This window comes from Carcharodon carcharias, chromosome 4, assembly GCF_017639515.1.
Source record: "Carcharodon carcharias isolate sCarCar2 chromosome 4, sCarCar2.pri, whole genome shotgun sequence".
Taxonomy (NCBI): Eukaryota; Metazoa; Chordata; class Chondrichthyes; order Lamniformes; family Lamnidae; genus Carcharodon; species Carcharodon carcharias.
Genome location: NC_054470.1, coordinates 145043700 through 145069408, shown reverse-complemented (window position 1 = coordinate 145069408; position 25709 = coordinate 145043700). Strand labels below are relative to the sequence as shown.

The 25709-nt window shown below is 40.3% G+C and overlaps 1 protein-coding gene across 1 annotated transcript in view; it reads left to right on the top strand.

The window, feature by feature from the left end:
- The window catches only part of LOC121277424 (ras GTPase-activating protein 1-like), a 218317-nt gene that overhangs the window by 73993 nt on the left and 118615 nt on the right, over nt 1–25709 (top strand). The window contains exons 7-10 of the mRNA XM_041186867.1: nt 6799–6851; nt 9543–9693; nt 21996–22074; nt 24354–24471. Coding sequence (XP_041042801.1) covers nt 6799–6851; nt 9543–9693; nt 21996–22074; nt 24354–24471 — 401 coding nt within the window. The remainder of the gene's footprint in view (nt 1–6798; nt 6852–9542; nt 9694–21995; nt 22075–24353; nt 24472–25709) is intronic.

The following is a 25709-nucleotide window of genomic DNA, read 5'->3' as shown; positions in this document are numbered from 1 at the left end:
GCAACTATTCGTTGGTGTTGGAGGGAATGAATGTGGATGGGGTGCCAATCATGTGGGCTAATTCTTGAGTGTTGTTAGAGCTGCATTCATCCAGGCAAGTGGGAAGTATTCCATCACTGTCTTGACCTCTGCCTTGTAGGTGGTGTTCAGGCTTTGGGGAGTCAGGAGATGTGTTACTCGCCACAGGATTCCTAGCCTCTGACCTGCTTTTGTAGCCACAGTATTTATATGGTTAGTCCAGTTCAGCTTCTGATTAATGATAACCCCCAGGAAGTTGATCGTGGGGAATTCAGCGATGGAAATGCCATTGAATGTCAAGGAGCATGTGATGGTTACATTCTCTTTTGTTGGATATGGCCATTGCCTGGTACTTGTGTAGTGTGAATTTTACTTGCCGCTTGTCAGCCCAAGCCTGGATATTGTCCAGGTCATGCTGCATTTGGATGTGGACTGCTTCAGCATCTGAAGAATTGTGAATGGTGCTGAACATTGTGTAATCATCAGCGAACATCCCCACTTCTGACGTTATGATGAAAGAAAGGTCATTGATGAAGCAACTGAAGATGGTTAGACCTAGGACACTACCCTGAGGAACTCCTGCAGTGATGCCCTGGAGCTGAGATGATTGGCCTCCAACAACCACAAACATCTTCCTTTGTGCTAGGTATGACTCTAACCAGTGGAGAGTTTTCCCCCTGATTCCCATTGATTCCAGTTTTGCTAAGGCTCCTTAGAACCATAGAAAAATTACAGCACGGAAAGTGGCCATTCAGCCCATCATGTGCGCCGGCCAAAAAATAATAAATAACTAGTTGCCCATTTTAATCCCACTTTCCAACACCTGGTCCATAGCCTTGCTGGTTACAGCACTTTAGGTGTAGATCCAGCTGCCTTTTAAAAGAGTTGAGGGTTTTTGCCTCCAACACCAAATGAGGCAGTGAATTCCAAACACCCAGCACCCTTTGTGTGAAGAAATTTTTCCTCTTTTCCCCTCTAATCTTTCTATCAATCACCTTGATGTCAAGGGCAGTCACTCTAGCCTCACCTTTGGAGTTCAGCTGTTTTGTCCATGTTTGAACCAAGCCTGTGATGAGGTCAGAAGCTGAGTGACTCTGACAGAACCCAAACTGAGCGTCAGTGAGCAGGTTATTGCTACGCAAATGCTGCTTGATTGCACTGTTTCTGGCCCCTTCCAGCACTTTACTGATGATCGAGAGTATACTGATGGTGCTTTAATTGGTCAGGTTGGATTTGTCCTGCTTTTTGTGCACAGGACACACCTGGGGAATTTTCAACATTGTCAGGTAGATGCCAGTGTTGTTAGCTGCACTGGAACAGCTTGGCTAAGGGCGTGGCACGTTCTGGAGCACAAGTCTTCAGTACCTGGACCAGGTGCTGGAAAGTGGGATTAAAATGGGCAACTAGTTATTTATTATTTTTTGGCCGGCGCACATGATGGGCTGAATGGCCACTTTCTGTGCTGTAATTTTTCTATGGTTCTAAGGAGCCTTAGCAAAACTGGAATCAATGGGAATCAGGGGGAAAACTCTCCACTGGTTAGAGTCATACCTAGCACAAAGGAATTGATAGGGCCACAGACTTTGTCGTATCCAATGCTTTCAGCCATTTCTTGATATCACATGGAGTGAATTGAATTGGTGGCAGACTGGCATCAGTGCTGTTGGGGTCCTCCGGAGAAGGCCGAGATGGATCATCCATTCGACACTTCTGGCTGAAGATTGTTGCGGATGCTTCAGCTTTATCCTTTGCACTGATGTGCTGGGCTCCTTCATCATTGGGGGTATTTGAGGAGCCTCCTCCTCCAGTGAGTTGTTTAATTATCCACCACTACTCACAACTGGATGTGGCAGAACTGCAGAGCTTAGATCTGATCCGTTGGTTGTGGGATTGCTTAGCTCTGTCTATCACTTGCTGCTTATACTGTTTGGCAAGCAAGTAGTCATGTGTTGTAGGTTCCCCAAGCAGACACCTCATTTTTAGGTATGCCTGGTGCTGCTCCTGACATGCCCTACTGCACTCTTCATTGAACCAGGGTTGATCCCCTGGATTGGTGGTAATGGTAGATGGGGATATGATGTTACATATTGTGGTTGAGCACAATTCTGTAGCCCCTTATGGATGCCCAGTTTTGAGTTGCTAGTTCTGTTCAAAATCCATCCCATTTGGTACGGTGGTAATGCCACACAACACAATGGAGGGTATCCTCAATGTGAAGATGGGACTTTATCACCATAATGACTGTGTGGTGGTCAATCCTACTGAAACTGTCATGGACAGATGACATGTGGCAGGCAGGTTGGTAATGATGAAGTCAAGTATGTTTTGCCCTCTTATTGGCCCAGTCTAGCAGCTATGTCCTTTAAGACTCGGCCACCTTGGTCTGTATTGGTGGTACTGACCCACTCTTGATGATAGACATTGAAGTCTCCCTCCAAGTGCTGTTCAACATGGAGGAATACTAATATCAGCTGAGGGTGGGGCAAATTGTGGTAATCAGTAGGAGGTTTCCTTGCCCATGAGACTTCATGGGGTCCAGAGTCAATGTTGAGGACTCCAGGGCAACTCCCTCCTGACTGTATACCACTGTGCCGCCACCTCTGCTGGGTCTGTCCTGCCCGTGGAACAGTGCATACCCGGGAATGTTGATGGTGGTGTCTGGGACATGATCTGTAAAGTATGCTTCTGAGAGTATAACAATGTCAGTCTGTGAGACAGTCTGCCAATTTTGGCACAAGCCCCCAGATGTTAGTAAAGAGGACTTTGCTGGATCAACAGGGCTGGGTTTGCTGTTGTCATTTCCGGACCCTAAGTTGAACTGGGTCCACCCGGTTTCTCTACTTTTTATTGACATTTTAGCGGTTTAATACAACTGAGTGGTTTGCTACGTCGTTTCAGAGGGCATTTCAGATTCAACCACATTACTGAGGATCCTGAGTCACATGTAGGTGAGGATGACAGATTTTTTCTTGCTAAAGGATGTCAATGAACCAGATGGGTTTTTACAACAATTGACAATGGTTTCATGGTCATCATTAAAGATTTTTAATTCCAGATTTTTTAAAAGTCAATTCCACCACAGCAGATGGTGAGATTTGAACCCTGGTCCCTAGAGCATTACCCTGGATCTCTGGATTACGAGTCTATTGACAATACCACTTTGCCGTTGCTTCCCTGCGAGCTTTGACCTGATCAGTTGGTTGTCGAATCGATTAGTTCTGTCTATATCATTTTGTTTCTGCTATTAAGCCTCCATGTAGTCCTATGTTGTAGCTTCAGCAAGTTGGCTTCTCATGTTTTAGATATGCCTGGTGCTATTCCTGGAATGTTGTCCTGCACTCTTAACTGAACCAGGCTTGGTACCCTGGCTTGATAGTATGGTAGAGTGGGAGATATGCTAGGCCATGAGGTTACAACTTGTGGTTGAATACAGTTCTACTCTTGGTCCATAGTGCTCCTGGCATGCCAATTTTGAGTTACTGTATCTGTTCTGAATCTATCCCACACAGTGACGGAGAGTCTCCTCTGTGTGAAGGTAGGACTTGATCTTCACAAGGACTATATGGTGGTCACTCTTAACAATATCATCATAGACAAATGTATCCATGACAGGTAGATTGGTGAGGGCTTGATCAAGTAGGTTTTTTCCCCCTTTTTGCGTTTTGCAATCACATCATGGTAGACATAAAGTACTAGATATTTAAACTGGGGAAGGATTTCCTCAAGCGTTGAATTAAACACGTATAGGCCAGATGGCTTTTTCTCATCCTGGATATATAAGCATAATGTGCCTAAATATCTAGTGCTTCATGCCTACCATGATGTGATTGCAAAGAGGCAAGCAACTGCTACTGGAGCACCACCTCTGCTTGGTGGAATCACTATTCATGGGGATTTGGTATTTGTTCATGCTATGAATGCACTAACTGTTTTGATGTTAGCTACTCATCCTATTGATAGTAAAAAGTTCCAAGTACTGAGGGCTGAAGCTCATGCTTTTCAGTGGTCTAATGATCAACTAGTGACTATTCAACTTGTTTAGGGTGGTCTGCAAAATTACACACCTGGCAGTGAAGGTTCAGAACCAAACCAACTGCCCATAGAAGATTTGGTAATCAGATAGATCCAGAGAGATTCAGAGTACTCCAGAGTAGCATTAATGATTTATTAGCCGCCTTGGATCATCAGTAAAACCTGGCTGCATAGACTTGTCATGTGATCCACTTGTGCTTCAGATAACCCTTCAGGTCAAAGCCCTTATGTGAGAAGCAGTAGGAACTTTATCTACTGTGGTAAGCTAGTTAAACTCCAGCAGTTCCCGACTCTGCAAATCTAAAATTTTTAATATTGTCAAATTGAGAAAAAGTGCTTTTTATTATTTTTTCTTTTATTCAGGCATGTGGATTTGTTGCCCATCCTTAATTGCCCTTGAACTGAATGGCTTACTAGGCCATTTTAGAGGGCCGTTAAGAGATAACCAAATATTTGTGGATCTGGAGTCACACTTAGAACAGACCAAGTAAGGAGGCAGATTTCCTTCCCTAAAGGACAATCGATAGTTTCAATTCCAGATTTTATTCATTGAATTCAAATTTCACCAGTTGCTATTATGGTGGCAGTTGAACCCATGTCCCCAGAATATTAGCCTGGACCTCTGGATTACTAGTCCAATGACATTACCACTACACCATTGTCTCCTCCATTGGGACATTACAGATGGATGTAGTTTTATTAGCCTGACGTCAGTCATTGGTAAGATTTTAGAGTCCATTATTAAGGATGAGGTTTCAGAATACTTGGAAGTGCATGGTAAAATTGGGCAAAGTCAGCATGGTTTCATCATGCCTGACAAATCTGTTAGAATTCTTTGAGGAGGTAACGAGTAGGTTAGACAAAGGAGAGCCATTGGATGTTATCTACTTGGACTTCCAGAAGGCCTTTGACAAGGTGCCGCACATGAGACTGCTCAGTAAGATAAGAGCCCATGGTGTTAGAGGCAAGGTACTAGCATGGATAGAAGACTGGCTGTCTGGCAGGAGGCAGAGAGTGGGGATAAGGGGGTCCTTCTCAGGATGGCGGCCGGTGACTCGTGGAGTTCTGCAGGGGTCAGTGTTGGGACCACAACTTTTCACTTTATACATTAATGATCTAGATGAAGGAACTGAGGGCATCCTGGCTAAGTTTGCAGATGATACAAAGATAGGTGGAGGGACAGGTAGTATTGAGGAGGCAGGGAGGCTGCAGAAGGATTTGGACAGGTTAGGAGAATGGGCAAAGAAGTGGCAGATGAAATACAATGTGGGGAAGTGTGAGGTCATGCACTTTGGTAGGAAGAATAGAGGCATGGACTATTTTCTAAATGGGGAGAGAATTCAGAAATTTGGAGTGCAAAGGGACTTGGGAGTCCTAGTCCGGGATTCTCTTAAGGTTGACTTGCAGGTTGAGTTGGTAGTTAGGAAGGCACATGCAATGTTGGCATTTATTTCAAGAGGACTAGAATATAAAAGCAGGGATGTGCTGCTGAGGCTTTATAAGGCTCTTGTCAGACCACATTTAGAATATTGTGAGCAATTTTAGGCCCCATATCTCAGGAAGGATGTGCTGGCCCTGGAGAGGGTCCAGAGGAGGTTCACGAGAATGATCCCGGGAATGAAAGCCTTCACATATGAGGAATGTTTGAGGACTCTGGGTCTATAGTCAATGGAGTTTAGAAGGATGAGGGGGAATCTGATTGAAACTTACAGAATACTGAAAGGCCTGGATAGAGTGGATGTGGGAAAGGTGTTTCCATTAGTAGGAGAGACTAGGACCCGAGGGCACAGCCTCAGTAAAGGGAAAACCTTTTAGAACAGAGATGAGGAGAAACTTCTTTAGCCAGAGAGTGGTGAATCTATGGAATTCATTGCCACAGAAGGCTGTGGAGGCCAGGTCATTGAGTGTATTTAAGACTGAGATAGGTTCTTGATTGGTAATGGGATCAAAGGTTACGGGGAGAAGGCGGGAGAATGGGGTTGAGAAACTTAGCAGCCATGATTGAATGGCAGAGCAGACTCGATGGGCCGATTGGCCTAATTTCTGCTCCTATGTCTTATGGTCTTATCATAGTTTGAATTGGGAACTCAAACATGGTAAATGTTAATATGTGCTGGACACCCAACTGACTATAAAAGGTGGGAAAAAAATGGAATTAAATGCCTACCTTAGGTTAGTTCTTTGAAAACGGTTCAACCTTCCCATATAAAACATTCCTGTTTCTTTTTCTATTCAGTTACTTTTTTGAGATGTTGAAATTGTGGGCAATTATTGAAATTTTATCTCAACTCCTTGGATAAACAACTAATTGTTGTCCTGACAAAATCTTAGCGTGTGAAGATAGCATGACAGATTCAGAATGCAGCAGGGCCTGTAATATTCTATACCTGAATTGTGGAAAAAATCCAGATCTTGAAACTTGAGCAGTCAAATACTAGTGGTCGTAGAGGGCAGCACCTAGATGTAGTCTGAAATATAAGAGTTTGTCCAGGCTGTCTGACTTCTGAGATCTAGATTGGAAAAAATTTATGAATTGTTTGCCTCTGTGAGTAACACATGATCTTCTGCAGCCACATCTTAACTTGCCAATATTCTATCTAGCCAGCTATGCTAGAGGTGAGTATCACACACAGTTCACCTTTGTAGTGACTTAGCCTGCAAGATTGACATGGCTGCTTATATAGATAATAATATCAAAACAAAAATGTTTTTTTAAACTTATTTCATGATTTCATTTTTATTCTCCAGCTGGTTCCATGGGAAGATATCAAAGCAAGATGCATATACTCTGCTAATGACAGGTATTGTTGATTTTAGATGGTATCAGTTAATTATGTGGAAATATGATTATGTACTTCTAAAACATTTTTATGTCTAATTTGTGCTTTTGTCCATTTTGTCAAAAGTCTTATAAAACAATAGAATCAAAAAATGGTTAGAGTACAGGAGGCCACTTAGCTTGTGTCCTGGCCAGCTCTTTGCAAGCGCAACTCAACTAGTCACACTTTCCTGCCTTTTCCCATAGCCCTGCATTTTTTCTTCTCGTCAGATAATTAATCAATTCCCTTTTGAAAGGTACAATTGAATCTACCTCTACCACACACTCAGTGCATTTCAGACCCTAACCTCTAGATGCATAAATAAGTTTTTTCTCATGTTGCCTTTGGTTCTTTTGCTATTCATCTTAAATCATTGTTTTCCAGTTCTTGAACCTTGCACCAATGGGAACAGATTCTCCCTATCTATCCTGTCTAGACCCCTCATGATTTTGAACAGCTGTAGCAAATCTCCTCTCAACTTTCTTTTCTCTAAGGAGAACTTTCCCAGCTTCTGCAATCTATCCATGTAACTTAAGCCCTTAATTCCTGGAGCTATTCTTGTAAATCTTTTCTAATTCACCCACTCTAATGCCTTCCCATCCTTTCCAAAGTGTGATGCTCAGAATTGGATAGAATATTCCAGTTGAGGCTGACACAGGTTCACTATAACTTCCTACCAGTTGTACCCTAATGACTCTATTTATGAAACCCAGGATTCTGTATGCCATATTAACCACTTTCTTAACCTATCTTCCAACTTCAATGCGTATGAAACCCAGCTTCCTCCACTCCTGCACCCGCTTTAAACTTGTACCTTTTATATTGCCTCTCCTCATTTTCCTACCAAAATGTAACACTTCATACTTCTCTGCATTAATTGTTATTTGCCACATGTCCTCCTATTCCATTAGCCTATGTGCTTTTTAAATCTATCACTATCCTCCTCCCAGTTCACAATACTTCCAAGCTTTGTCATCTGCAAATTTTGAAATTGTGCCCTACACACCCAAGTCTAGATTAATAGTAATTAATATAGATCAAGAAAAGCTGCGGTTTTAATGCCGAACCCTGAGGTAGCCCACAGTATACTGTCCTCCAGTCCAAAAAAAAACTGTTTATCACTACTGTCCTGTCACTCAGCCAACTTAGCATCCATGCTGCCACTGCTATCTTATTCCATCGGTTTTAGATTAGCAGACATGCCTGTTATATAGCAAATTTTCAAATGTCTTTTGGAAGTCCTTCTGCCAGATCAATTAATTCCTTTGAACAAATCTGTACTTGCTTTCCTTAATTAATCCACGTTGTATTAAAGTTGGATCATTTGTCATGATTGAAAAATACTGTTTTTGCATAATTCAGAATTATTTATTCTGTAAATGTGCTGATTATAGATACAAAAGCTTTTAAGAATGAGAACAGTATGTTAATTTTTTTTGCATATATATGTGCTCCATTTAAAGTCTATCAAGCAAACATTTCCAATGAATGTTGCAGTTTTAAAATGTCCACACTTAACTGTTGACTTAAATATTATTTCCCTATAATACAATAGATGGCACTGCAATAGGCTCCCTGCAACATTACCGATTGCTGCATTATCCTCCCCTAACCTGTGCTTTCTGTAACTAACGTTTGTCAACAATAAGTTGTAAACAAAAATGTATATTTTGTAACACCAAGATTTAAATTTATCTATTAAATCGTCTTTTTATCTTTTTAATGCTTTCATAATTTTTTACTTGAAGACCATAATCTTTCCCAAAAACATGGCTTAAACTTGTATTTGTCGTCAGAAATAAATTTGTTCATTGGATTGGCACTGGCACCAATTTCCTGTTTTGTTTATGAAATGCTGAGTACGTTTTCAAAGAAGAGCTGAAGGATTCATTTTAAAAATATTATTCAGATAAAGTTTATATTTAATGTTATTTGTAAAATAGCTAAAATGTGTGCATGCGTGTGTGGAAACTATAAACCTGTCATAACTTCTATTCGGTATTCTAAAAACTCCGGAAAAATTATTCGGCTGATAGAGACAATTTTCAAAACCAGTTGCATTTTGAAGCAAACTGAAAACATCTTACACATGTACCTTAATGGCTGTTGGAAAATGTGGTACAGTAATTCTAATTGATTTCTGAGACAGTGTCAAAAATTGAAACAGAACAGTATCCTAATTTCAGGTTCTTTTTAAAACATCATATACATAAAAGTTGTAGTTTGAAAGCAAACACAATTTCTTTAATGGAAACTGAAAGTGAAGGAAGGGAAATGGGTTGATGGAGCCTCTGAGCAACCTTGAGAGCGAGGGTTGAATGAAGAGAAGGTTAGAGTTGAGGGGAATTGCTGAAGAATAAGAAAAAGAAAGGAAGATACAAGGGATGAGCAGGCAGCTTGTACAACAACTAGGGTTAGTGGTGGATTTAAAGGGGTGATAGAAATGGGACGTAGTTGTTGGAAAACAAGACAGTAAGTAATGGAAGGCGGTGATGCATGAAAACATGGAAGAGGTTGCTGTGGACTGCATGCCACATTTTCCCTGAAATGTAAAATGGTGTTTCAAATACATCAGTTGCAACCAGTCCCACCTATTTTCAGTAAACACTTAATTGCTGACTTGCTTGTACTAAAATTATTAAATAGAATCATTAATTTGTATTTTTTATTTAGTTGGCCAAATATGTGGCTTTCTTGTAAGACCATCGGATAACACACCGGGTGACTACTCGCTTTATTTTCGGACAAATGAAAATATTCAACGCTTTAAAATATCTCCGACGTCGAACAATCAATTTATGATGGGCGGCCGATATTACAACAGGTAACCAATCTCATTTATACGGTTTTTGCATATTAAGTTCAGAGATAACTGAAAATTACAGCTGACATTGCAACTTAAACCCCAGTCTGTTCTGTTCTTTGCTCCATGACCTGCACAGCCTTGTTTCCGCTTCCCTCTTTAAATGGCTTCTTCACTTGTGTCTATCTGGGAGATAAAAGCCTGCAATCCGTAATAGCTGTATCCCCATAAACATTGCCTACCACCTCCTTCTCAAAAGCAAAAAAAAACAAAGAAAACAAAGACAAAAATGACAAACCAAGAATGCAATGCTCAAGGAACAAGGGAACTGAGGCAGACAGAGAACATGTCAAAAAACGTAATGGACAAGTTGTATCCCCTAACTTAACTGAGCAATGCCAAAGGATTTCCATATAATTATGATATGGATATTTTTTAAAAATCACCACTGTATAAATATAGTCATATTTAACTGCTTTTAGAAAATATAATCACCTGACTTCCCTGTCTCATAAAGAAAAGAACTTGCAACTGATTCCAGGAAAGTCCTTTTAACTATTGATTTGTATTGATGTTTATTCTAAATTGCAGCCCAGAGTTGATTGAACATTATGTTTCCTAGGCAAATTGATCTTTATATTTTTGGTGCAGTTTTCACAAAGTGAGTGATGCAGGAATTCAAATTCTTGATATTCATAAGAGTAGTAAAATGTTAGGGTTAACCTCAGCGGCTTAAAATATCAATGTCAATAGAACTATGTCACAATTTCTTGGAGTTCAATTGTTCCCATTTGGAAGGCCAACTTGACTAACAGCTTGAATACTGCATTCTTTTTCCATTTGTACATCTCTGATGCAATTTTTTAAAATAAGACTCCAACAGGGAAATTCTTTGTTATGCCATCCTTTTTCAAGCTTTGTGCTTCATTCAATCACAATGACTCCTCACTGCTGTGTTACAGCTATCATCTAAAACAAAGCTTTCCAGTTCCATTCTCTGTTTAGGTGGTAGATGTATTCCATTGTCTCCTACACCAGATAAGTTCTCCTCATTTATTGGTTGTATTAGCTAATAGTTTTGATTTTTTTTACCCCTCTCTGGTTCCTCAAGATTTAGTGAATCTTATTTGTAAAAAAACAGTCAAGCAATTGTCTCAGTACTAGAAACAAATTCATTTAGAATGTCCTAAGATCAGTTTGTATAAATGCAGTGAGACCATAGGATTTGACTTTCTAAAGAATTCCTGTATCCTCTCAATCAGAGTAAGGGTGGAATACCGATATGCCCCTAACAAATATTCCACACTACTTTGTGTAACCAGAAAGAGAACATCAGTTTGAAGATTTTTGGTCTAGTGCAATTGCCTATAGCATCAAACCACAAATCCGTTCAACCTTCAGGTTCAGCTATTGTGTTGTCATCAATTGATGCATGATGTGTGCGCTGGGAAGGATGTACTAAAATCTAACCACTGCTTGGATAATTGCCATATTTCTAGTGCTGCCAAATCTGATAACACTGGAAGCAGCCAAACTGCTTTCTAAAAGTGTTGATCCAGATCAAATATAACCATGGAGCTTTTGCCATAAGCAGCTCCTTCTCTGGAACCAACAGTAGCAATCATCGAAAATGTGCAATAGCAAAAAGTCTTTGAGAACCCTTGGTGAACAGACTTTATAGACCAAGATAAAAGCAAAATACTGCGGATGCTGGAAATCTAGAACAAAAAAATACCTAGAAAAACTCAGCAGGTCTGACAGCATCTGCGGAGAGGGATACAGTTAACGTTTCGAGTCCAAATGACCCATCATCAGAACTAAGGAAAAATAGAAAAGAGGTGAAGTATAAGCTAGTTTGAAGGGGGTGGGGGGGGTGCAGGTAGAGCTGGATAGAGGGCCAGTGATAGGTGGAGATTGCCAAAAGATGTCATAGACAAAAGGACAAACAGGTGTTGATGGTGGTGATATTAGCTAAGAAATGTGCTAATGGGGACATTAAGGGTAGAAAGCAGGACAAGCAAGATACAGATAATCCTTGTGGGGTGGGCTGTGGGGGGATCGAAATAGGCTAAAAGGTAGAGGTAAAACAATTGGTGGAAATACATTTAAAAATAATGGAAATAGGTGGGAAAATAAAAATCTATATAAATTATTGGAAAAAGGGGGATTGGAAAGGGGGTGGGGATGGAGGAGAGAGTTCATGATCTAAAGTTGTTGAACTCAATATTCAGTCCGGAAGGCTTTAAAGTACCTAGTCGGAAGATGAGGTGCTTTTCCTCCAGTTTGCGTTGAGCTTCACTGGAACAATGCAGCAGGCCAAGGACGGACATGTGGGCATGAGAGCAGGGTGGGGTGTAGAAATGGCAAGGGTCAGGGAGGTCTGGGTCATGCTTGCGGACAGACCGAAGGTGTTCCGCAAAGCGGTCACCTTATAAACCTGCTGGTCTGCTCATGCCCAACAATTTCGTCTGTTTGTGTGATTGAAGCTTTATCTTAGCATTGTTTTAAAGTGTTGATAAGCCAAATGTCTATATGCATAGCTTTGCATTTGAACTCATACCCAGTAACGCTATGCCATTGCTGCTAAGGCAACTTCAGCATCAACCAATGCAAAGTAGGCTGCTACTTGGCATGTTTACCTGAGGCAGGGAGCTGTTTTGTTTTATCCACCCTTTTCTGAAAGGAGAAGTGAGTAAGGAATTCTTATTGCAAGGAGGCCTGTTGATCTTATAAGAGCCCCCAGAAAAGCCGTTCAGCCCGCGTCCTTTTAGTTTAGTTTCTGAATTTGCCTCACCGCAGGTAGACCTTAAGGATATGTTATTTCTTCCGGTGGATATTTTCACTATGACTCTTTGAAAACTGTACAGGGCCAGCTAGCTCTTTCCTATCCTGGCACAAGGAAGAATTTGGGCATAATTGGATCCTGAACCTGGCATATTAAATGTATCACCGGGATAGTCAACTTCTTGATTAGGGACAAAAATTCCAGCACCCATGCATGATTTGTATATATATACAAATAAAATGTTCCTTCCAGGAACTAGCCACATCGCAGCAGCTTCCTTACAACCAACCCCTGTTACTTGCAGTTCAAAGGACTACAGAAAACCTGAGGGAGACTTGGGAATAATATTTAGGCTGTGAAATAAGGAGTGAAGTAAACTATAGAAGTCTATTAGCATCACCAATGAAAGGTCAGCTTAAGTTAATACATTGAGTATGCCACACTCCATAGATTCCACCACAGTCTAGAGGGGCTGTTGTCAGAAAGGCACACAGCTGCACCCGCTTTAGTTATGTATCCTGCATTCAGCAGTACTTGTCGGCAGTCTGAGGACCCATGGAAATATGACTCTGCCTTCAATTCTGATAGACCCAGGCCTAGCCACTGAAGTTAAATCCTAGCTTTCTGATGAAAGGTCATTGGCCTAAAATGTTAACTCAGTTTTTCTCCCCACAAATGCTGCCAGACCTCCTGAGTATTTCTGTTTTCATTTCTAATTTCCAGCATCTGCAGTATTTTGCTTTTGTTTCTTTTAAACCTCCCTCTTTTACCAAGCTTTTTGTCATCTGCCCTAATGTTTCCATATATCTGCCCTAATGTTTCCATATATGGAACAATTTATGATGTTAAAAATGGTTCATAAATACAATTTGTGGTTGTTATGTATCTGGCTTTATCAGCTTGCCATATGAAGAAATTTGGATCTTTGTTCATAGAATGATTGCAGCACAGAGGAGGCCTGGGTACCCGCCATGACTGCCAGCTTCCGATAAGAACTAATGGCTAGTCCCGCTGCCCTGTCTTTTCCCTATAGCCCTGCAATTTTTTTATTCTTCAGATAATTATTGAATTCAATGTTGGGTCTTTTATGGCCTTCACCTTAAAGGCCGTACAATAGTTCACTTTTGCTCGGGCTCTTTTAAGTTACAACAAATGTTACTTTTGAAAGTATCATTAAATTGTTGCAAGGATACTTCATTTCAGTGCCCTAAGTTAGGAGTGCTGCAGCAGAAAGCCCATACTGTTTTCAGATTTTCCTCATGGCTTCCTGCGTGAGTTATTTCTGCAGACCAAGAATTGTGGGATTGTAATTTTTATTTAAGGGAAACTTGGCAATTATTTTGTCTATAATGCGCATTTGCTTATTGTGAGACAGGATTTCTGCTTTGGGTGCAATTGGAAAATGCACCTGAAATTGTGCTGGCTAGGTTAAGAGTTCAGATTTCTGCTAAAATTTATTTGCATAACGTAAAATTTTCTATTAACCAGTGCAACTGGGAGCATAATAGAAGATAATTTTTTTCTTAAAAGCAATCATATATTAGGAATGGTAGTCAGGTACAGCTTTATTAATGCAGCTGAAGATGGCTTTATCACAAAAAATATGTATTTTTAATAAGTGTCCAGTCGACCATTTTTGAATAACCTTATTTGAATTACTGAAAATGATTTTTAAAAAATTTGCTGAATAGTTTACAAATATCATTGGGGTATACTAGTCAGTTTCTGTTCTGTCTTCTGGTTCCCATAAGTTTGAAATCATCACACTTTTAGACTCAAAATGCTGCAGCTTCAATGAGTATAGCTAGTGAACCAATACATTGTTGGTCGGCACCCTGGATGTATATTCACATAACAGTCAGTTCCTATTTTTTCACGAAAATATAACTTCACGTTTCCTTAAAAGAAAGTCTCTATATCAATGTAGCTGTTCCAATCATTAACTTCTTACTTAATTTTCTTTTGTTAGATATATTAACAGTTGACTTTTATAATTAAACTGGACGCCTTAAAAGCCTGTTATAGCTTTTTTTTGCTCAAAACATTACTTATGGTATCGCTTAGGTGGTAGGATGATGTGCCTCCATCTTGTAGATCTGGCATTCGTCATTTTGTGATGAGTTGGTACACTGCGTGTTGCTCTTGGTGTTTAGGAGTTGTGCTTGATGTTGCTAATGCTGTGTTCCTTGCTGGTGATGTTGATGTTGCATTGCTTGTTAGTGATGTTGTTAATGTCGTCTTGCTGGTTAGTGATGTTGCTGGTGTTGTTGATGATCTTTTCTTCTTTTCCAGCTCAGGTGTGGGTCGAATATGGACTCTGTTCTTTCTCATTTGCTTACCGGTTACAGTCTCAATGACGTGACATTGGAGTCTCTGCTTCATCGACAAATTTTGTTGGGTTCCAGATTTTCATGATCGAATCTTCTTTACTGTCAGGACGTGTCTTTATAAATTTGTGTCCCCTTGGGAAATGTGGTTATGAGGTGATGATGTTGGACCCATATTGTTTGGCAAATTGCTTATTCTCTGGCAATGAATTGGGTTCCTTTGTCCTTTGCTGCACCTTATCAGGCCATCTCTGAATCACTTGCCGAGAAAGCATCTTAGTTTGTCTTAGTTGGCCTCATCTCTCATTTGAATCAGGTTCAGTGGCATTACATTCACTAGGTGATGGATGTTTACACCTGGATCCTTTATCTCATGTTTCCATGAGATAGAGCATTGGCTAGCACTATTTCTCTTCCCTCCACTATGAACTTTCCCACAGAGAATATTTGGAATTTCTCTCATCCATTCATGACTGCCACAAGCTCTCTTACTATGTTGGCAAATCTGGTTTCAGATGATGTTAGTGCTTTGGATGTGAATGCCACCAGTTTTCCTTATACCGGGGTTGCTCTCAGTCCTTTTGTAGTAACATCTACTTTCAGGGTGATGGTTTCTTTTTGTTATAATATGTTGTATGTCAGACATGTCGCCTTGCATACCATTTCCTTGTTGAGACTCCTCTCTTGTGACTCTGACCACTGGTATTCAACATCTTCTCTCAACAGTTCTTGTAGGTTTGGTGTGTGCTCTGACTTGTGAGATATGAAAGAACTCGTACTAGATCAAGCCAAGGAAACCTCTCAACTCTCTCTTGTCTCTTGGAGCTTCCATCTCAGAGATGGCTGTGACTTTCTCTTGACTCTGCTTCTGTTATGACACGGCAGATGATGTGTCATAAGACTACAAATTACTACTTTAATAACTCCTAAAATTCCTAATTAACCTCACTCACAGTTACACCCCCTTTAAGGAAACAGTCCAAAAATAGATTTTAGATTTTAAACAGATCCAGCAAATTAACACAATACCCAGGACAGGGGAATTCCAAATGACTTGTCTCCAACTTCGGTTAAAGAAGACAGCAGGCTTATGCAAAAATACTAGAGGCTTCATTAAGGCTGCTTCACACACTTCTGTTAGATCTCAGAATGCCTTCTCCTTTATATGTGTTTCTCTTTTTCTAATGTGTAAATTCTATTGTTTCATATGTCTTTGAAACTGTATCTTCCTCACAATATAAAAACTTTCATGTTGTTACTATTGTCTGTAACCTTTGGGAAAAATAAACACATTCCTTAGCCTTGCTTATCTAGTTAATTGTAAACAAACTAAAATCCATTTGAAATCCAAATCTCCCTTCATCTATCTAAAAAATGCTAATTCCCTTCACACCTTACATACTAAACCAGCTCATTAGCATGTCAAGCATCTAGCTTCTTTTGATGAATTAAACTTACAGCTTGACTCCAAATGTAATTAAATCACATTCTTACAGACCAAATTACTTACCTGCCATAAACCTACTTTACAATAAACCAGAAAAATATTATGAATTGTTATACTTTCATGACAGCTTGACTCTTGTCAGGTGTGTACACCATTCCAAAGAACTGGCATTCTGTCACTTTCATAGTGCTATGATAAAAACAAAAATACTGTGGATGCTGGAAATCTGAAACAAAAACAGAAAATGCTGGAAAAATTAAGCAGGCCTGACAGCATCTGTACGGACTCAAAATGTTAACTCTGTTTCTCTCCCCACAGATGCTGTCAAACCTACTGAGTTTTTCCAGCATTTTCTGTTTATCCTTCACTATGCATTTATCTTGTTTAGTTTGATTCCAGCTTTCCTGGTTCTCTTTATGGCTTCATGTAGATGGTGGTCATGTTCTCTTTCATCTACACCATAGATCTTGAAATTATCAGCCAAGCCGACTGCTCCTTTACACCTTTGTATCTTGTCTATTTTCTGTTGGAATACATCTGGCTCACTTTAAGGCTAAAAAGTACTTGCAGGAATTAGTACCAGCCAAAGGGTGTGTTGACTATTGTCAACAGCGAAGATTCCTCGTCAGGATTCACATTCCAGCAACCATTTCTGGCAAAATTGGAGAGCGCTTTTCATTGGGTATACTACCTTCATGTTACTCTGCTTTGGTATCAAACTTCAGATTTATGATTGTGGGCTTATTTTTTACCCTGTTCCTGATCTGAATGTTCCTGTGAATTTCATTTCTCTGGGAATTGTCACACCCAGCCATTTCATGCAGTTGAATGGTTTCTATGTCATTTGTGTTCTCAAACTCATCATCAAGGGTATGGATGTTTTGGTTTCCTTTCCTTCTTATTTGCCTGTTACTGTGCTTCTGGTAACTCCTTTACCATCTCCTTCCTTTGTTTTGCTTATCTTTTCCAGCAATTGAGCTTTCCACAGGCTCTCCAGCTTGATCCATACGCAGGATGTTTCCTTCTGCATGTGAACTGATGTGGTTGTCCACAGCTCCCGCACATCTTTATCTGTGTTTGGTGTGCATTCTTTTGTTGCTGTATCACTGTATCAACCCTGCTTTCTCTTTACTTAACTGAAGGCTGGCTGTTTGGGAAGTCAGCATCTTCATGTGTCTGCTCATGATTTCCTGTGCTCTAACAACGTCAAAGCCTGGAATATTGTTTGCTTGTCCTTTCCAAACAAATCTTTTTTGTACTGGGTGTACAGAACCCAAAAGGAGCTGAACTCTCAGTCTTTCATCAGTTTCCTTGAATTTACATTTTCTGGGTGTATTTTTGAACTTTGTTAAATTGTCAACAGGTTCATCTGGCTTCTGCCTTGTGCTTTGAAATACATATTGGTGAATCTGATGATTTGGCTTTGGCTGGAGATGTGTGCTGAATTTTCAAAAGTTTTACCTGGCTTTTTACTGATGTCCTCTCTCGTCTCCCAGCTATTAAACAAATTTAACCTTTTCTCTTTCGCCCAGAAAGGGATGTAGCTGATCCTTTCTGCTTCACTAGTGCCTTTTGGAATACTATTAATGTCAGTCTGCATTTGTTTAAACTTCTCAAATGCCTGTACAACATTATCAACCTCCTAATTCATTACGGGCTGTAGCTGTGTTGCTGCAGTAGCAGCCATTTCGTTTTCATATGATTCAATCAGATATTTTCCTCTTTCTCTGACATTAATTCAAGTTGGTTTTTCTCAATCTAATTCAACATTAAATCTATTTAAAACGTTTGCATCTTACAGATACCTGCTGCCACCATATTATTTCTTTTGATTTCCATAAATTCAAAATAATCGCACTTTTAGACTCACACTTGACAAAGCTCCAGCATTTTATTTCTTGAAGCCATCCATGTGGTTGGTGAATTGATACATTGTTGCTTGGCACCTGACTACAGGCAGCAATAAATGTGGCATCCTGGATCTATATTTGCATAACAGTTAGTTCCTCCTTCGTTACAAATAATATAACAATTTCTTAGTAAGTTCAATATTTTTGATATGTAAAAACTTTTAAAATGTGCCACTAGCACCTAATCACCTGAAGATAAAGAGTACACTTTGATGCGCTTGCCCTAATCAGCATAATTGGTGGAAACTTTGCATGCTAAGTTAGCAATGTGGGCAGGGTGGGTCCTGGTTGGCCAAATTGAATCTTAAAAGATTGTGGGAAACTCCAAACTTAGTGGATTTGGGTATAACTCAAGTTTAAAATGACCTGATTTCTTGATATGGTTTGGCCAATTATGCTCAACCCTCTATCCCTTTGAGAACTATTTCTAAATGTATTAAAACAAATCTTTTGCAGTCTTGCATGCATTGCAGTGCCTTTGACCTGCTTCCCTACGTAAAAGAATTGCCTAAATGCTGAGGAATGATAACAGCGAGGCATGGGAAGATTAGACCTTGCATATATCACAAATATCTTACAGGAACAATGGGTCGATTTTCAGCTGAGACGGGTAGGTCGGAGCTGGGTTACTTCCCAACATTGGATCCTGCCGCCTGACCGGCAGTGCCTGCCCACACAATTTTCACAGCAGGATGTTTGGGACAAGCTGAAGTTGGACATTGGCTGGAGATGGCAGGTCTGATGCCAAGATGGCCAGTTAAAAATCTTGCCAATGTTCACTAAGATTTCAACTCTGTTCTGGATATAAACGTGAGGCCTCATAACTCTAACTTCCCCCTCCCCCACCCCCATAATCTCCTCTCACCCTGCAGTGCCACCTCACCACCCAAAGCCCCCCTCACCTCCCCAAGCCACTCACCCTGTATCCACAATATACAGAAGTCATGAGCCCTATGATAATATTGTGAAGTCTTGAGATGCTCAGATATCTAAAAAAACATTACTTGATGTGCACTTAAAATGAGCCCAGCTGGCATGTAATTTGTATTTCAGATGATGTTTTTGCTGATATCTATAAGGTATGAATGTTAGGAACAAGTGGCTTTAATGTTATTTCATACATTTTTTTTTAAGTATTTCCCTTAATTAAAATTTGCAAACACAAACAAATTGCAGATGAAAACAAAAATATTTTGGGACGGATTACATGAAAATGTATTTGAGTTTTATTAAAACTTTTGTTTCTACATTATGAAACATTCTCCTTTGGTCAGAAGCCATTGTGTTTATAAATTTATATTTCTACTAGAACATAATGCTTCACATTGAATGGAATAATATTGGAATCCCAGTCTACAGCATTTTGAGCTAAAGTGTTGTCGCTTGTAATTTCCTGTAAAAAAAAATTAAGATTTCTTACATAAATTGTGATTCGAAATACTTCATATAAAAGACTAACCTGAGTGCAAATTTAGGTTGGCATATTCTTTCAATGAACTGTTTCAGCTGCTGTCTTTTAGGTAATGTAAGAATGGGCTGAATTTTACGGGCTGCCTGCAGGTAGGAAAACAGGAAGTTGGACCCGCAAATAAGGGTGTGATGCTGTCGGTGACATGCCCCCCAGTGGCACACCCATCTCTATCGTGATTTTACAGGAGACTGAGAAAGCATTTGGTGGCTGCCTGTCTCCCAGTTGAGGCCCTTAAGTCGGCAGGGCCTCATCCCTCCGCCACTCCGATTTAATGGTCAGTGGGAGAGCCTGCACCCAATGTGTAGCCTAGCAGGTTTAACCCTGTGGGCTGCTGATCAATGAAAGGGTGGGAGGGGCAGGGCAGTCCTCCCTCCTGAGGGCCCCTGTCCCAATTGGAGACCTCACCTCTCACCGGACCGCCTAAAACCCTGCCCAATATGTCCCCCACCCACCTTGCTGGGGCCTGTCAACCAGGCCTCAGCAACATCCCAGATTTACCTGGACTTTGGGTTAGCAAATTAGATGTGGATTAGAAGCTTTGTAAAAGCCAGGGTTTTTCTTTGAGACACCTTTTAAATAATGAAGAATAAATCTTAGTGGTTCAAGCTACTCCATTAATATAAAAACAAAAAACTGCGGATGCTGGAAGTCCAAAACAAAAACAATTACCTGGAAAAACTCAGCAGGAAGGGTCATGAGGACTCGAAACGTCAACTCTTCTTCTCCACCGATGCTGCCAGACCTGTTGAGTTTTTCCAGGTAATTCTGTTTTTGTTTTGGTACTCTATTAATATGTTTGTTCCTCCTATACAATTGCTTATAGTATATGTTTGTCTGGTATCCCTGAAGATGTAGACATTGCAGTCACACTCCAAGAAAGTTATTTTGTATAGTGATATCATCTGCACACCATTCTGCCATGAGTTCTTTGAGAGACATAGAGCAGAATTGTCCCAGCTTCGCACTTAAGTGCAGTAGCGGGTGGGTAAAATGATGTACTTTACCCAATGGCAGCTTATTACATTGTATCATCCTAAATCCGCCGCATTATTTATGCTTTCCTGGGAAACACGCTGTTTCCATGGTGTGCAGGCTCCAATTAGCCCGCCACACCATCACCTCGCTGCCTCATCACACCAGGCGCCACATTTAAAGTACAGCTGCATGGCACCACTCTGCTTCCAGCCCAGGACTTCTGTAAAAAAGACATAGCCCCGAAAGGTAAGAAGACTGCAGCCCCCAGGTTTAGTGACGTGGCCCTTGAACACCTTTTGGATGCTGTGGAGGTCCTCTACCCCTGTTCTGGCCTCAGGAGGGGCATCAACATTACCACACTGGCTTTGGAGATGATGGCAATAGTGATCAGTGCCAGTGCTGCACAGAAGAGGTTGGCTATCCAGTGCAGATGGAGGATGAATGATCTCATCCGTGATGCTAGGGTAAGGCAATCATCTCATCACTCTAAACTCACACTCAAGTCCATTACACATTAATTGGCATCTCACATTGCCAGCTCAAGGGACATCACCACTCACTCTCTTACACACAGCCTTACATCTCTATCTGGCCTCATCTGCTCTGAGAGACTGCCTCCTCAGCTCTCACCATCTTGAGGCCACTTGCACAGAGCAGTTGTGCACCCACACAAACCCTGGGCTACCCCCCACCCCCTCCCTCATTACAACCCTCACCCTGCAGCATCTTCCCTTGCCTGAGGCCACTTCTCCCTATTCCCAAGCAAGCCCTAACCCCGCAGCTGTACAAAGCCTTATGACTGGTCTGGTTGGTAGAGGCCTGCGCATGAGCCAACCTAAAAGTGAAAAGTCTGCAAAGCCTGGTGCTGATGACTGAGAGTGCTGACTGAACCAAGATAGGCAAACAAACCTCGAAGTCCTGAGCGAAGTGCAAATCGCCAGGTGTACGTCACTTATGTGCAGTTGTGATTCATGTTGGCATGCAATCACGCCGATGTGGGTGGACAATCCATCGATGGGGGAATGTGTCTGGCAGGCTGGCCTTATAATGATTTGCTGATAAATTACAATGAGGTCCCCGACGTCCGATGGCAGGTAACGGAGCCCGCCATCGATGTGCTGAATGGATAATCGCAAACTGGTTTCTGATGTTGTGATTTTTGGTCTTCTCGCCATACTGTTCACTCACGATGCCGAGCCTGATACCCGCGGGCACAGACAATTCCGCCCATGGTATATTACTTCAGAATCCTAAAGAGAATTAGTATGGATTGAAGTACAGTTTTATAGACTCTAAATATAGACAATTCAATATCTATTAAGTTTTTTAAAAATTGTAACCAAAAACAGTATTTGGTATTCTCATGATTTTGGCAACTGTTTAAAAATATGTACACATTTTATTACAGCATAGAGGAAATCATTGAGCACTACAGGAAGGAGCAGATTGTTGAAGGATATTACCTTAAAGATCCTGTCCCATTGCAGGTGAGTTACAATCTGTGCAAAACGAGGAAACATTGTTATAAATGAATCACATATCTTTTAAATATTTAATCTATAGATTTTATATTTGTGTTTGCCAGTCTTTGCATAAATTAAACTTGAGGATGGACTGATATATGCTGTTTCGTGAAAGTAATTTTTGTTGCTTCTAAAGTCTTTAAACTTTTTTAATATAATCTTGATATTTTCTTATTTTGCTGAGCATTTAGCATGTGTAAACTAGTCGACTTTAATCCACAGATTTAAGAGCCTGGTGTATGTGAACATGATGCAATTAGACAGGATTTAGATATACCAAATAGGTTTTCTCTTGGAAGAGCATATCCACAGTGTGGTGAGCACCTGTGAAAATGGGGCATTGAATTTTGTTAGAGCTTGGAGGGAATTGTTGGTTGTTGGAATTCATACAGTCAAGTTTCTAGGAGGTTGGTTCTCATGTGAATTTGTAGCTGGAACAGGTAGGGGGAATCCTTCTCTCTGGATTTCCTGCTTTCACAGTATTGCTGTTAATTACCTTGGCTCGGTGACTTGCAGCTAATTCATAGTCTCGCTTTCTGACCACTGAACTGTTGGTTCAATGGCTTTCTGGTGGAACTGTCTGCAAACAGCTTGTGCTGATTATTAACAAACGGACAGGAAACATGGCTGTCTCACCATGTGACTTTCACAAGTTCAAAATCTTTTCCAAATAAGGGGTTTTGATTTTAAGATCCTGTGTTGTGGTTTAACACCTTTGAGATGCACCCAGTCTAGTTTGAATGGGGAAAACCATCATAATACAAAGTAAGATGAATAGGTCCACTCAATCCCATCTGCCATTAGCTGAGTTTCAATCTTCCCTTTAGTTCAGGGTGTACCTTGAAGGCAGACAAACTGGAGATTCTATAGCCTTTTTGATAAAAGCAAAATACTGTGTCATATTAGTCTTTTTGTGTTTGTCCATCCTTAAACAAAGATGTGTGAATTCCCAGGATGGCTGTGAATGTCCATATTTAAATAAATATTTGCTTGAGACTGGTCACTGTCTTTAGCTCAAATGCCAAAGGTTAAATGATTTGTAGCAGCAGTTTTAATAGCTTGCTTGTTTCCCATTGACAAAATATTTATTAAAAGTTTAAAGTAGAAACCTAGAAAATAGAAGCAGGAGTAGGTCATTTGGCCCTTCGAGCCTGGTCCACCATTCAGCATGATCATGGCTGATCATCTATCTCAACGCCATACTCCTGCTCTCTCCCCATACCTCTTGATGCCTTTAGAGACTAGAAATCTATCTGTTTCCTTCCTAAATATATTCAGCAACTTAGTCTCCATATCCTTCAGTGGTAGAGAATTCCACAGGTTCACCACCCTATGAGTGAAGAGGTTTCTCCTCATCTTAGTCCTAAAGTATACTAATGCAACATTAGTTCCCATAGATGAGTCCATAATGTCTCTTTATAATTTATTTGAACATGCAGTGTGCCAAAGTAAAACATAAATCTCTTACTATCTGTTTGTAAACTGGAAAAATATTGTTAATCTCTAATTCATGATCTCTCTGAAAATGTGTGGTGAAAATAACACAATGCCAAGACCATATTTATTAAATAACATTAAACAAAAGAAGTAATAACTGTGGATTGAGTACAGCACAACAAAACTTGATTTCCAAATGGCACATTGTCAAAGGTGAGAGCACTGGATACAGTTCTTGAACTGACCTGATGTTTTGTAAGACAAATGGTTATGTGGGAATAATGACCCAAAAATTCCTTTTGCTGCTTTGAGTTTATATAGTGGTACAGTGAGCAGGAAATAGAAGAGTCTAGACCATAAGACCCAGTGATATCTTTTTTCCTTTTGATGGGCAGTTCCAATTGTCACTTATACCTTTTGATCTTTCTTTATATCAGCTTGACCAGTCAAAATGATGTTTAAAGGGTAACTAGCAGGATTCCTGTTTTGCTTTTTATACTTGCAGAACAAAGTGCTACACAAGATCTTGGATATGAATCCAGGTTTCTGTTTGTGTTGCGTTAAGAGTTGTGGACTGTATATGAATGTATTAATTGTTATCCAGTATTAATAAATTCTGTAGAATATGTAGAGTAAAATCAGTGGTCACTTAATTGCCAAGAGCCATGACCAGTGAACCTCAACGTTAAGATTTTAAAGTTGGTATTACATAATTCTGTGCTTGCCTTTTGCAGCTTCATATTAGTAATTTGTAAAATGTTTGGCAGTGGGATGATGCAACTAATGAAAGATTTTATTTTTTTTAGCATCAAGAGCAAGTGCTCAATGAATATGATGGTAGAGAAATATACAATACAATCCGGCGCAAGCCGAAGGATGCACTTTATAAGAATATAGTGAAGAATGGCTACCTCTGGAAAAAAAGTAAGAAAACCTAACTTGGAGATTGTTGAGTTTGACTTCCCCTTACACAAACATTCTGTTTCAAAGGCTTTGGTCATTTGTGTGGATGCTGCTGAAAGAAATATTTTTCTGTCTTTGAATTTATAAATAAAGAACCTAGATAGTATCTGCTAATTAACTACAGAACACATCAAAATGACAAGGAAAGCACATTGGTTCATCAAGCGTGCCCCATCTAGACAGGGTGAAGCATTGACCTACTCCTTAAATAACAAGCTAATGAAAGGTCATGACCTGAAATGTAACTCTGTTTCTCTTTCCACAGATGCTGCCAGACCTGCTGAGTATTTCCAGCACTTTATGTTTTTATTTCAGATTTCTAGCGTCTGCAGTATTTTGCTTTTGTCTTAGTCTTCCCCAGGAGGTTGTGATTAACAAAAAAGTGGTGGAAAAAATTGAGGAAAATTTAGGAAAAAACACCAAGCCATTTCTGTTTGGCTTACTAAAATAATATAACAAAGGCTCTAGAAAGCCATTGCCAGCTAGAAGTCCTCCTGATCCAAGCTAATTTATAACATACATCCTATAACTAAAATATAGTCCTCTGTCTAAACTTGCTCAGCTCACTTTTTAAAGAGCTTGTTTGACACATGCTTTGGTGGTAATTGGCTTGAGGAAAATTTCTCCATAAATGTTTCCTAACATCAACTCTGCCTTTCAGTCACATATAACCTATCCAATTTGACAGAATCCAACCCCTTATCATTTTAAAAACTTCAGTTAGCTCTCTCCAAGCATATGTCTCGGAGAACTGGCCCCAATTATTAAAGCCTACTCTTACAACAGGAACTCTAGGTCAGAGGCTAGGAATCCTACAGCGAGTAACTCACCAGTTGACTCCCCAAAGACTGTCCACCATCTTCAAAGCACAAGTCAGGAATATGATGGAACTCCCCATTTACCTGGATGAATGCAGCTCCAAAAACACTTGAGGAGCTTGACACCGTACGGGACAAAGCAGCCTGCTTGATTGGCACCCCATCTGCAAACTTTCAGTCTCTACCACTGACGCAGAGTGGCAGCAGTGTATACCATCTGTAAGATGCACTGCAGGAACTCACCAAGGCTCCTTAAACAGCACCTTCCAAACCCACAAACACAACCATCTAGAAGGACACGGGCAGCAGACAGATGGGAACACCACTACCTGGAAGTTCCTCTCCAAGCCACTCACTATCTTGACTTGGAAACATATTGGC